The 13,391-nt window shown below is 42.5% G+C and overlaps 1 protein-coding gene across 1 annotated transcript; it reads right to left on the minus strand.

Moving 5' to 3' along the window:
* Window positions 1-2,215: 2,215 nt before the first annotated feature.
* Window positions 2,216-11,646, minus strand: LOC125514894 (mitochondrial zinc maintenance protein 1, mitochondrial). Its single transcript, XM_048680270.1, has 2 exons — window positions 11,334-11,646; window positions 2,216-2,585 (listed from the first exon to the last, which is right to left on the minus strand). The coding sequence occupies exons 1-2, from the start codon at window positions 11,578-11,580 to the stop codon at window positions 2,509-2,511; spliced, it is 324 nt and encodes a 107-aa protein (XP_048536227.1). The 5' UTR covers window positions 11,581-11,646; the 3' UTR covers window positions 2,216-2,508.
* Window positions 11,647-13,391: the final 1,745 nt, after the last annotated feature.

The raw sequence follows: 13,391 nt of genomic DNA on the forward strand, positions 1-13,391 counted from the left end.
ATGTGAAAATCATTTGATTTGCATGTGATTTTTCTTGTTTGTTTAAAGAGTGTTTGAAATGTATGTGGTTGGCGTTGGAAGGCCGGTTCCCGCATCCGTGTTCGCTGACTGGTCCGTTCTTTTCGCGGACGGATGCGGGAGGAAATTTGAGGGTCAATGTTGGAGATGCCGTGATCGTGGACTCCTATCCAACCTTTATATGTCCGTACCGCAACAGTCCAGACACTTTTATTCTCCAACGCGAACGCCTATATTGCATTGGATATTGTGGACGTTTGAAATCCCCAATTCGGCCCCAAAGAGGCGGAGTAGACCAGTCCGGAACGTCTGCCATGTCAGTCCGATAACTCGACATCCACTGTTTTTTTAATTGGGCCCAACCTCTCACTGTCACTGTCACTCCACTCTCCTCCTCTCCCAAAACCCTAGTCGTCGCACCACCGGTGTCGGCCATCGCCCCATCGCAATGGGTAAGAAGAAGATGATATAGGAGGAGCTCACCCACAACATGTGGTACCTTGGTGTGTAACACTCAAAGGTGTTGTCGCCTCGCGGGGATGACATATGAACGGCTGAGGGAGCTCAAGCTCCAACCCAGGGCAGCATGGAGGCACGTCGTCGCCGCTTGCGAAAGGCGGTGGAGGAGGCATGAGGGAGACACTGTGGGGAAGGGGGGGGGGGGGGGGGGTATGCCGCAGTGGCCGGGGTGGCTTCCGCAACTAGCGTGACGACGACAACGCTCTCATTAGCCTTGGAGGCCATGCCTACGATGTTGCCATTCACTGTTCAATCTAGTTTTGTTGTAGTTTAGGTTATCTTGGGATGCAATATATGGAACTAGTTAAATTGTCAAATTTGCATGTAATATATCAAACTAGTCTAAATTTCGTCTAAATTTACGGTTTCAAATTAAACTCATTAAGCATCGTGAGATTGGCGGCCAACCAGCTATGCCACTTGCACAAACTAGTCGGCCATCATGAGAAAGCTTTTGTAATATTTTTTAGATAGATGTAAGGATTTTTTTTAAAATGTTTTTTAGATGGTGGTCAAAAACCCACAAAGTGGCGGGTTATGCAAAGTGTATTTTTTAAATGAAGGATTATGCAAAGTGGCGCTCCCCGGTAGACTACGATGATAAGAAAAATTCATTTTCAGATGGCGGTGAGGATTTTTTTTTCTGAGATGTTTTTTAGATAGAAGCAAGGGCTACATGTTTTTCTTAAATGAAAACGTGCGTACAACTTCCTTTCAAGCGAAGCCACAGGATGGCGCCCCAACCACTAGTGTACACCATTTGAGGGCTAGCCTTGGAGGACCGGTGCCCGGCCGGCTATCCACAAACACATCCAGATGTGTCAGTGGAAATAAAAATGTTTGTTACCTTGAGATGCCCTAAGGGCTTTACTAATGACTTTCAGGGGAGAATATCATACATCATACGGAAATCAACATTCGATGAAAACCGATGAAAACCACAAAAAAAAGATGTTTTGAAGTTTCAAAAAAATGCGGGATGTTAAGAGAATGATGTTTTATTGCCACACAAAATTTCAAGTTAAAACACAGATGTGAGCTATGAAAAACACAAAATCAGCGTTGAATAGTGCCAAATAGTAATGTCACTATTCAGAGCGTTCAAAGATGGTATTCAGCACTGACCGTAGTTGAAATGTCAACTCTGGCCCTGCACGTCATCCCCAGATGTCATTGTACCATTTAATATATAAACGTATTCGCGATGATAATGAACTGTAGTAATATTCTATCAGAAAAATCCAATTACCAACAAAATGGAGACAAAACAACCAATTCAATTGGAAAGCGCGACCCCCGCAAATCAATTTAAGTGTGCCTTATTTGTTGATGACAACTTCTAAAAGTAAACATCAATGAGAACTGCAAAGAACGCATTTCTGACCCTTTTTTTTTTACTGAAACTACTTAGAGCAGATCATGGAAGTTTAGAACAGACAAACCTATTGCAGAACAATGGAACGTCACAACAACGATGCTTGCTAGTAGATGCAAGAGCATATTTCGCAGTACAGAATCCTGAGAGATCTAAGGTACATAACCATAACAAGACAAACCCCAGGTGCCTACAAAACTCTGTCCTTTGCATGCCTGCGCTCCAGCATTTCAAAGTTTTCAAATCGAAACAAACGTGCTACCACAAATCTCAAGTCTCAGCTCGAATGAAACACAATATGAGTAATGATGAACCCCAGGCAGCAGAAATCAGTAAATAAATCCTCCAAAAACCGTACCAATTTATCCGGGAAAAACTTTATGGTTCCAGTGACTTGCCTGGATAACGTGATTTAGGGCGGCTAGAAATTGTTCTCAAGACAGAGTAGGCAAAACATGACGGCTTGTACTTGAAAAAGGAATACAAGTGCTGCAACTATGTTGTTGACTGCTGCTATGACAGACGGACGACAGGAAATGGTCTTATTATAACTAGCCTATCAGTGACGCTTGCACATCGGATAATGCAAACCTCCTCTATTTCAACGTAGACAGGGTCTCCTCGGAAGGAATCTCAAGCGTAGCTCCAGCATGTGCCTTCTCAGGCTTCACAACTGCAACACCAAGTAAATGAATTGTCAGAACTAACCAACACAGCAGCTCGTAGTAGTAAACAAAAGATATGCAACCTTTGGTAATGCCTTATTATCTATACCACATACAACAACGGATCAACATTCTAAGGGTTTACATAGTAGTATAATGTTACTATAGTTTACTTCATCAAAAAGCGAAATCTGAAATCAATTGGTACAAGACCGTTGCCTGGACCCTGGAGCTGTCAGTACTACGGTTCTCCACATAAGGAAGTCACAAGCAAAGCACAAGTGAAGCCAATACTAGTCTGGAAAAAACAGTTTTCCATCATTAGCACCCTGCACAGCCATGGTTGTTGGCATGAGGTGTAACCTGGACCACTGCAACCAGATACAACAAGCAGTACTGATGCATTGCTACAGCCAAAACAAGGCCAGGGAATACTATGACAGTGTGATCCAGAGTATTGGCGATAACCATGGAACACGATCCCAATAATTCGAAAACTGCATTTATTGCAGATTCTTTGAACAAGAGGTGTCTGGTTTTGTAAAACGGGCTAATGCTACCCCAAAACCTTAACCTGCCTTTACCTTGAGCCTGTTCCTCTGCTCTTTCGGGTCAGCGATAAAAGGTCAATGTCAAAAAAATAGACAGATGTGCTTCCTCGTTTCAATCTTAATATAATATGGCCTTCAGTTTCAAATTCAATATTCAATGCCAGTAAAAAGATACACGAAGAATATACTTGCTACGAATCAGCTTTCAACTCGATATGTATCAACAACATAAAAAAATCGGTGGCTCATTTGAAATTTATGGCCATTAATTACTCTCTGCGATCTGTATAAACCATAACTTCATTTTTGCCCTTCAGAGAACAAAAACCTTGATACAATAATTGTGTTAAAGCTCAAGCACATACTAAAATCACTGTGGAGTGAAAGAGGGGAGAACAGTACTAGATCAATTTTACAGGGGCAACTTTCATATGTTCCTGCCATTTAATTGTGAGATTGCTGCGAAGATGAAAAATATACGACTGGATTATATGCTTGTGTGCGTGAGTGCTTCCATTATCTGAGATCTGTGCACTCTCTCACCACGCATTTACTGACATGAGGTAGAGAATATGCACAAATCTCAAGGCAGGAGGTACATTTTATGGGTGAGATAGTGGAAGTACTCTCGGACACATACAAGTATAGATGTTTTTTCCTAAGGGAGACTTCACTATTAATACTGTTACATTAAGCAATGTGTTATAAAAAAATACATGACAACTGATGAATTAGGCTATATTATTAAAAAAATGAGTAACAAACAGAACATATTTAAATGTTAAGAGTAGAATATTCAACGAGTCACTTGTAACTTTTCACAGTCAATATATTTGTGCACTTTCCATTCATCAATAACTTTGTGAACACACCAACATGGTGAAAGTCTCCTAACTTTGGGCCAAAAGTTGGGAGTTTAAGGTAGGTTAAAGAGTATGATCACTAGTAACCTACAAACAGGAATTTGCTAAAGAGCACTACTCATACTCTTGACTCAATAAACACAATTTAACCATGGCATGTGGTTAAAAGATGGCATGACACTGAATTAGTTAAAGTTTTAAACAAATGAAACAGTTTGCCAAGAAGTGATTCAAAAAAATTGCTGTATTTGTGTCCTGTAAAATGCATTGCAATTCCCATGTATGATTGAAACAGGAACTAAAACATTGGAACAGATCAACAGGAAGTGTGCGCTCTTCCACCAACATCAGCTGTTGTAGGGCACTAGTTCTTGCACCACCTTGGGTCCTAATGCTGTACAACAATAATCTTTGCAACCACTAAGCTCAAGCCTCCATCATCACTGACTTTGGCTATGGTGCTTCTGGGCTACTTGAATTGCCATCAATGGAGGGAGAATGCAGAGGAGCCAGGTTACCAGAGCAAAGCACCTTCCAACGGATTGGAATCCATTTTCATAGCAAGGTAAGACAAGTTAATCCATTTCGAAAGGCATGGGTGTCAGGACCTGGCTATGATCTAGAAGGAATTAGAGATGAAATTGTATAAGCTATGAGGAAAGTTTCTCCCAGATCTACTTTATTGAATATCTGTAAACGAGCTAGCGTATGTGCGAAGCCATCAGGCAATTCAGAGAGAATCGAATATGCTCCACCCAGCCACACCCCGGCTGTTATATAGGGGAAGCTTTTACCGGCAAGACTGTGAAGTGAAATAGTAACTACTGGAAACGGTACAGTAAGAATCTAACGGTCCACGACGATGCTGAGCAGAGGAGAGATCCTGGCTGTTGGTGACGATGCGTTATCTGAACCGAACTCTGAAACTGAACTTGGCTGCAGCTAAGGTCCTGACATTGCCCCCCTCTTGAGCATCGACGAGTCCTCACGTCGATTCTTGTGCTGCGCGCCAAGCTTGTGTAGTTTGCCTGAAAAACTCGGGGAATGAATACTTGATGAAGTCTGCATCTTCCCACGTAGCGTCCTCCGGTGACAGATTTTCCCATTGAATTTGCCACTGTACCACAGGGGCATTGTTGCGTGGGATTTGCCTGACCTGTAGAACTGCGGCTGGACCCGTTTTGATCGTACCATCCGCATTGACCATTGGAAGGTTGGGGCTCGGAATCGCTTTTGTCCCAATGTGTTTCTTGAGCTGGCTGACATGGAAGACAGGGTGTATCTGAACCTTGCCAGGGAATTGCAATTTGTAAGCAGAGTTCCCTATCTTTTGGATTATGAGAAAAGGGCCATAATACTTGTTCTGCAACTTCAGAGTTCCGCGAAAGCCAAATGCTGCTAATCGATAAGGTGTCATCTTCAAGTAGACCATGTCCCCAACCTGGAAACGTCTCTCCACTCGTTTGAGGTCTGCATAACGCTTCATTCTGTTCTGGGCTGTGCACAAATTCTCTTTCAAATGCTCTAACATTTGCTGTTTAGCAGTCAAGAAATCTTGTGCTTCCTCATCTTCTGGTCCAGGTATCTCTAATTCAGATATGAGTGGAGGTGGAAATCCATAAAGGGCTTGGAATGGAGACATTTTCAGAGCAGTGTGGTAAGTGGAATTATACCAATATTCTGCTAGAGACAGCCATGACATCCACTTGGTAGGTTGATCAGTTGTCATACATCGCAGATAAGTTTCTAAACACTGGTTCACCCGCTCTGTCTGGCCATCAGTTTGCGGATGATAGGCTGTGCTAAACCTTAGTTCCACCTTAAGTGCTGTAAAAATGTCCTTCCACAATTTGCTCGTGAAAATTCTATCTCTATCAGAGACAATAAGTTTAGGAGGGCCATGTAGTCTTATGATGTTGTCAACAAACTTTTGAGCCACCCAGAGAACTGAATATGGGTGAGACAGGGGAATGAAATGGCTGTACTTCGTGAATCTATCGACCACAACCATAATAACATCCTTGCCCTGGGATTTTGGTAGGCCTTCCACAAAGTCCAGTGAGATGTGTTGCCAAGCCATGTCTGCAACAGGAAGGGGGTCCAGCAGGCCAGGTTGCAAGCAGTTCTCATGTTTTGCTCTTTGGCAAATAGGGCAAGCTGCAACAAAAGTTTCTACATCATGTTTCAGTCCTGGCCAGAAAAAAATGTTCTTCACTCTATTATATGTAGCTCTCACTCCTGAGTGGCCTCCAATGGGGGAATTGTGTAGTGCAGACAGTAGTTTATTTCTCAGCTCTGCAGACTTGCCCACCCATAGTTTACCCTTGAATCTCATAATCCCAGAGTGTAGGCTGTAATCTGAAGAATTATCCTGCTTTTGCACTAACAATTTCTCTAGCAACTGTTGAGATTGTGGATCTTCCTGATAACTTCCCACTAGATCTTCTGCCCAAGTAGGAGTCACAGCAGATAGGGTGAAACAACTGGGCAATAGTCTAGATAAAGCATCAGCCACTTTGTTTTGCACTCCTTTCTTGTACTGAATAGTGAAATTGAATTCCAAGAGTTTCATCATCAACTTATGTTGTACCCCCTCTGTTATTTTCTGATCGGTGATAAACTTTAAGGGTTGTTGATCAGTTTTGATCACTAGCTCATTGCCCAGCAAATAGTGTCTCCATCTCTTTAGTGCTTCCAAAATAGCTAGAGCCTCTTTTTCATAAGTAGAGAGAGCTGCATTTCTTGGACAAAGAGCAGAGCTGTAGTAGGACAAGGGTCTCCCTCCCTGCATGAGGACTGCCCCAATGCCCTTTCCTGATGCATCAGTTTCCAGGACAAATGGTTGCCTGAAATTTGGTAGAGCCAGTACTGGTGCTGTAGTTAAAGCTTGTTTGAGTGTACAGAAAGCCTTGTCATGCACTGGGGTCCATAGGAACTGTCCTTTCTTTAGCAGGTCATGTAGTGGCCTACAAATAAGGCCATAATCTTTAATAAACCTTCTATAATAACCAGCCAGGCCTAAGAAACTTCTCAGCTTTGTGACTGTGTTAGGAGTTGGCCAATCAGCTATTGCTGCAATTTTTTTGTGGATCAGTAGCTACTCCCTTCTCAGAAATCACATGTCCCAGATACTCCACTTTTTGCACTGCAAAACTGCATTTGGACATGTTTGCAAACAACTTATGGTCTCTCAGCACTTGTAATACAATCTGAACATGTTCCAAATGTTCCTTGAGGTTTCTGCTGTAAATGAGAATATCATCAAAGAACACCAACACAAACTTCCTCAAATAGGGAGCAAATATAGTATTCATCAGTTCCTGAAATGTGCCAGGAGCATTAGACAACCCAAAAGGCATGACTAAGTACTCAAAATGCCCCAAATAGGTCCTGAAGGCAGTTTTATGTATATCATCTGGGTGCATTCGTATTTGGTGATAACCAGACCTCAGATCCAGTTTAGAGAAATACTTTGCTCCATGCAATTCATCCAATAAATCCTCTATTACTGGTATTGGGAATTTATTTTTGACTGTTAGGGAATTGAGCTTTCTGAAATCAGTGCATAACCTCATAGAGCTGTCCTTCTTAACCAACAAGACTGGAGCAGCATAAGGACTTTGGCTGTGTCTGATCAAGTGTTTAGCCAATAGCTTTTTGATTTGTTCTTCCATTTCTTTCTTCTGATGTTGTGGAACTCTGTAAGGTCTCAGTTGTGGAGGATTTGCTCCTGGTACCAAAGGAATTTTGTGATCCAATGCTCTATGAGGTGGAAGTTCAGTGGGTTCCTCAAACAAATCAGCATATTTCAAGAGTAGCTGTTGTATTTGGGGAGGAGTTTTGGTCCCTTCTGGAACTTCCATAAGTATATTATGCACTTGCATTAAGAATACCTCTGCTCCTTTATCCATTAACTTATTCACACCCTCTGCTTGTACTTCCTTAGTGGTTTGAGGGTTTGTGAAGATAGCTGTAGAAAATGACTGTTGCCCCTTTTGTGTGAAGCTGAACTGTTGCTTGGGAATGTCAAAAGCTACAGGACTAACTGCAGTAAACCAATCATAACCCAAAATTACATCATGGGTGGGCAGATCCAGAGTTCTGAAGTTGTGTGAAATCTTTGTTTTGGCAACTATGAACTCACAATTTGGAACTACCGATGCAGATATTAACTTTGCCCCACCAGCTACAGCAATGGCCCTTGGTTTCACTGGCAATATATTGCAACTAGCTTTAGCTGCAAATTGTGGATTGATAAAGGAAGTTGTACTGCCTGAATCCAGAAGAGCAACTGCTCGTTTGCCATTGATGTGTATGATAATGGTGGGTGTGGGCACTGCCAATTGTTGGCCCATAGCATGAGCAGAGAGAAACATGACTTGCTCTTCTTGTTCATTAGTTTCAACTTGTTCATGCTGTGTTCCTTCCTCTATTTCTTCTTGTTGTTGCTCCTCCACTTCCTGTTGTAACAAATGGACATTTGGTATTAATCTGCACTTATGTCCATGCATCCACTTATCCCCACATCTCCAGCATTCCCCCACCTTCCTCACTTTTTGAGTGTTTGTAACAGGGACTTCTGCTTGTCTTATAGGGATTTGCTGCTGTTGCAAAGGAGTGCTCTGCTTTGCTTGGGAGTTCCAATTAGACTTCTGGTAAACATTGTTGTATGGAATTCCTTGCTTCTTTGATGCTGCACTTATGGGTGGATGGCAAGGTTCAATATCTCTAGCCAAGCAGTAAGCATCTGTAAGTGTTTGAGGCCTGAGAGGTCTGAGTTGAAATTTTATCCCATCTCTTAATCCATTAACATAACACCTGACAAACCACTGTTCCCCTAGCTCAGGGTTTTCTTCTTGGACATCAGCCATCAGGTCTTCAAAAACCTTAGTGTATTCAGACATTGTGCTGTTTAGCTGTTTAACTGAGTTGAATTTTTCAGTTAGATCATAAGATCCTGTGTCAGAAAACCTTTTGATCACTTCAGCTCCAAACTGCTTCCAAGATAGTTGTTTCTTCAATAACCCAGAGCGTCTAAGCCACACATCAGCGTCATCCACCACATACATTTGTGCTAGAGACCTTGTATTCTTCGGGAGCTGCTGACATCTGAAAGTACTTGTTGCATTGCCTTATCCACCCCACTGGGTCATCACCCGAAAACCTTGGAAAATCCAACTTTGGTCCTTTTGTTAATGACCTCATGAACTGAGCTTGCATCTCCTGTTCATATGTTTTGTGATAACCCTGCCACATTTGCCTCTCTCTATTCTGTTGATAAAATTTGTTGAAAGCTGGTGTGGGCACCTGATCTCTTGCAGTTAATGGTGTACTGACATTCGGGCTAAAATCTGTTCTGATTGGGTTTGCAAACCCTGGAGGTGCTTGTGCCCTGCTGGTTCTTATTGGGGGCAGATTTTGCATTTGATCTTCCATCTGTTTTGATTTTTCTCTCTCAAGTTCTAATTGCTTCCGCAGCTGTTCTGTTCTGGTAAGCTGATCCTGAATGTTTTCCTGTTGCAGCGTTGGGGACTTGGGAACTTGATGCGAGCTGGATGGTATTTCACTCTGAGTAAGTGTTGCTGTGGTTTTTACTAGCGATTGCAGCACTGAACTGATGGTTGACAGTTGTTTGTTGAGATCCATAACGACTTGCTCAACCCCACCAACTTGCTTAGAAATTTCTCCCTGTTTAGCACTCATGGATAGCACCTCCCCCTGCAATTTGGACATCTCTGATCGCATCTGAACATTATCTTGTTGCATAACACTAAAATCATCGCGAATTGCCATGACCTCTTGCAGATCCGCCTCATCAATTGCTTTGGCACGACCCATCTCCTTCGATCAGAGGATTGGGTGAGGAATTTTACCACTGGATCCCCAGCAACCCTTCCCTTTCCCCAGACCCTGCCGCCGCCACGATCCACGCCACCCTAGCGCACGGATCTGTGCAGGAACTCGGGATTTTACCGATCAGGAAGTTTGCTCGAGCAACCGATTCCGCTCGACAGACCTGCGCCCGAATTTCACCGCCACCAGCGCCTCCACACCGCCGCCGATCGCCACCACTCCGCCTCCAACGCTACCAACAGAACTCCGCCGTCGATTACGAAGAAGGGTGGGAATCGCCCGTCGGAGAAAAAAAAATTCCTTCGGAATCGCGCCTTCGCCGAGGATTGTTGGCTCTGATTACCACTTTGTCAGGACCTGGCTATGATCTAGAAGGAATTTGAGATGAAATTGTATAAGCTATGAGGAAAGTTTCTCCCAGATCTACTTTATTGAATATCTGTAAACGAGCTAGCGTATGTGCGAAGCCATCAGGCAATTCAGAGAGAATCGAATATGCTCCACCCAGCCACACCCCGGCTGTTATATAGGGGAAGCTTTTACCGGCAAGACTGTGAAGTGAAATAGTAACTACTGGAAACGGTACAGTAAGAATCTAACGGTCCGCGACGATGCTGAGCAGAGGAGCGATCCTGGCCGTTGGTGACGATGCGTTATCTGAACCGAACTCTGAAACTGAACTTGGCTGCAGCTAAGGTCCTGACAATGGGCCCATCTGGACCTTATGTCTTTAGCTATAATATGTCAAATTGATATTCTGCCCTCAAACCATGCCAAGTTGCAAACTTCATCCTAAGGCGGTAAGGCCTAACATGTCGTTTTTCTGGGGCTGTTGTTCAGTTAAAGCTGGAAAATCGCATTGATATTATGTTGCACTGTCTGAATCTAGCATCCTATCTATCACTAAAAATTACAGCCAGGCATGAATCAGTAAATCCGGCAGTTCCAAGCGGTTAAACCCCATGCGACAGTAGCCGATCAAGTAAGATCAGTGCATAGGCTTATATTATTTTGGTGAAATGCCACTTTATGTAGCCTGAAAAATAACAGTATTTCCATCTAATGGTACTTCTAAAGAACATCATTACTGTTAAGACTGAAGATTTCTAGCAGATATGGTACAAACTAGAACCTTCAATTTCTATGTGTACTTAAATGCCTTTAGGGTTCGACATTTATCTGTTTTAGAAAATTCAAATGTTACAGTACCCACTCTGTAACTATCAGAAACATTTTATCCACCGAGCACTGCAGTTTTCTTAGGGTCAGAGTCAATGTGCCCAATTAGCAACGACACCCCTGCTCCTACGATCCTACCATCTTTAACTCCTATTTCGAGCCTACTCAAAGCGCTAATTCACATAGCAACTGCTTCTAAGATGAACACACAACGAAATATTTCAAAACCCTAAGATCTCAAACAGAAAGCATGCATAACAATCCAAGCGATATGTGGCGATTTGCATATATATGATAATGGTAGTATTACCGAAGGATCCGGAGGGTGAGCGCTTGGCCTGGACGATCATGTTGGCGATGAAGTCCGCGGCCTCGCGGGCCTCGGAGAGGGCGCGGACGGCGTCCTCCGATCCCGGGGCGAGGCCGCGGTGATCCTCGAAGCGGCGCCGGATCTCCACCGCCGACTCCGTCAGCATCAGCTGGTCGCCTGAGAACGTCCGCCGCGCCGCCCGCAACACCGCCCGATACGCCGCCAGCCCCTCCGCCGCCGCCGCCATTTTTTTTGAGCCGAAAAGGTGTGTGGCCTCGAGGCGTCGTAGTGGCAGAGTCTGCAAGCGCTTTGGCCATTCACGCCGACTAGCGTTTTAACTTGCCCTTTGTTTGTTCCTTGAAAAGAAAGAAAAAGAAAACATTTGTTTGTCCCAAAAAACAAAATAAATAAATTAAGGCTGCGTTTGGGAGCTCATTTTCTAAAAGTATTTGAATAATATTATGGTTTTCTTAGAAACCACAGTTTTCAAAACTTTGAGGTGTCTAGCTTCAACAAATATTTATAAATAGTAGTATCTTCAACGCCATCATTTTTTTAGTAGTACTCCCTCCGTCCGAGAAAGTTTGTCCCTCAAATGAATGTATCTAGCACCAAGTTAGTGCTAGATACATCCATATGAGAAACAAACTTGGGACAAGTTTTTTCGACGGAGGGAGTAGTATTTAAGAAAGAGGTCTGGACGCGGAGTTTTGGCTCCCGAGCTCATCTGCGCCTATACTTAGAAAAAAATCAAAACAAATAATAGAAAAATTCAAAAAAAAATCAAAAAAGGGTGGTAGATAATTTGATGCGTGAGTTCCGCTTCAAATTTCAACTCATTTGAGTATCTGAGCAGCTCTCGGCAAAAAAGACAAAATTGGGGTACTGTTCACGCACTGTTCTAACCCGATTTGTCTTTTTTGCCGAGAGCTACTCAGATGTCCAAATAAGTTGAAATTTGGAGCGGACCTCACGCGGCAAATTATCTATCACACAAAAAAATGTTGGATTTTTTTTAAATTTTCTAGTATTTATTTTGATTTTTGCCTGAGTGAGAGCAGATGAGCCTGGGCACCAAATTGGATATCCGGTCTTGACCACTTTTCTCTAAAATGAAGAAGAAGAAGAAGAAGAAGAAGAGGTTTTTAGAAACTTAAGTATTCGTTGGCTCGGCTATTGACTACCGAGGTTTTACGTTATTACGGTTTTGAGAAAACAATGTTGCCAAACTAGGCATTACCCTTTTGTTGGGATGTCTATATTGGATGGCTCTTTAATGAATTTGTTGGAATGCGAAGCAAGAAAATTATAATGGATATAAATATGAATTCGGTTGTTTGGGTGTTAACAGATTTGACTCACGAAATCTTAGTGACGTTTCAATCTGAAAATCTATTTGGATGACAAACTATGGAATTGTGTAATAACATGAGTACAAAGATGATGCTTTGTTCTATATGCATAAAAAAATGTACAATATGTGACTAGAATGATTGTATAGCAGAGAATCAATAAGTGGTTGAATTGTTAAGAGGACAGTGGTACTCTCAGCCTACCAGAGATCAAACCCCAGGTTTGACGCTTTGATGTCTCACTAATACAGACTGTTTTTTAAGTGGGAGGTGATGTTCCCATCGATAGCGACAAGGCTACTTTGAACCGGTCTTCAGTAGGCGATGTGTGAGTGTGTGTCTGTACATGAGTACATCTATGTTTTAATCTGTGTTTTTCGGAAAAAGAGTGATTGTATATAATAATAAAAGTCATTGAATATTCTAGAAATGCATGACCACAAATAATATTCACGCAACAACAACAATAATTCTCTTACAACAACAAAGTACAACACATAGTTCAAATAGGTGTTTCAAATTCTCAACAACAGTGAGACGTAGTTCCAAATTTAACAACACAATAGTTCGGATGGGTTCAAGTTCAACAATAAAAACAAGAAAGCATCATTTGGATAACTTCAAGGCAATGAAAGCAGTTATGTCTTCCTCATGTGCATGGGTAGCTCCATTAGAGCGTCAAACAGATGCTCATTAAGAATCAACT

The sequence above is a fragment of the Triticum urartu genome, chromosome 1 (assembly GCF_003073215.2).
Source record: "Triticum urartu cultivar G1812 chromosome 1, Tu2.1, whole genome shotgun sequence".
In the NCBI taxonomy this organism is placed as follows: domain Eukaryota; kingdom Viridiplantae; phylum Streptophyta; class Magnoliopsida; order Poales; family Poaceae; genus Triticum; species Triticum urartu.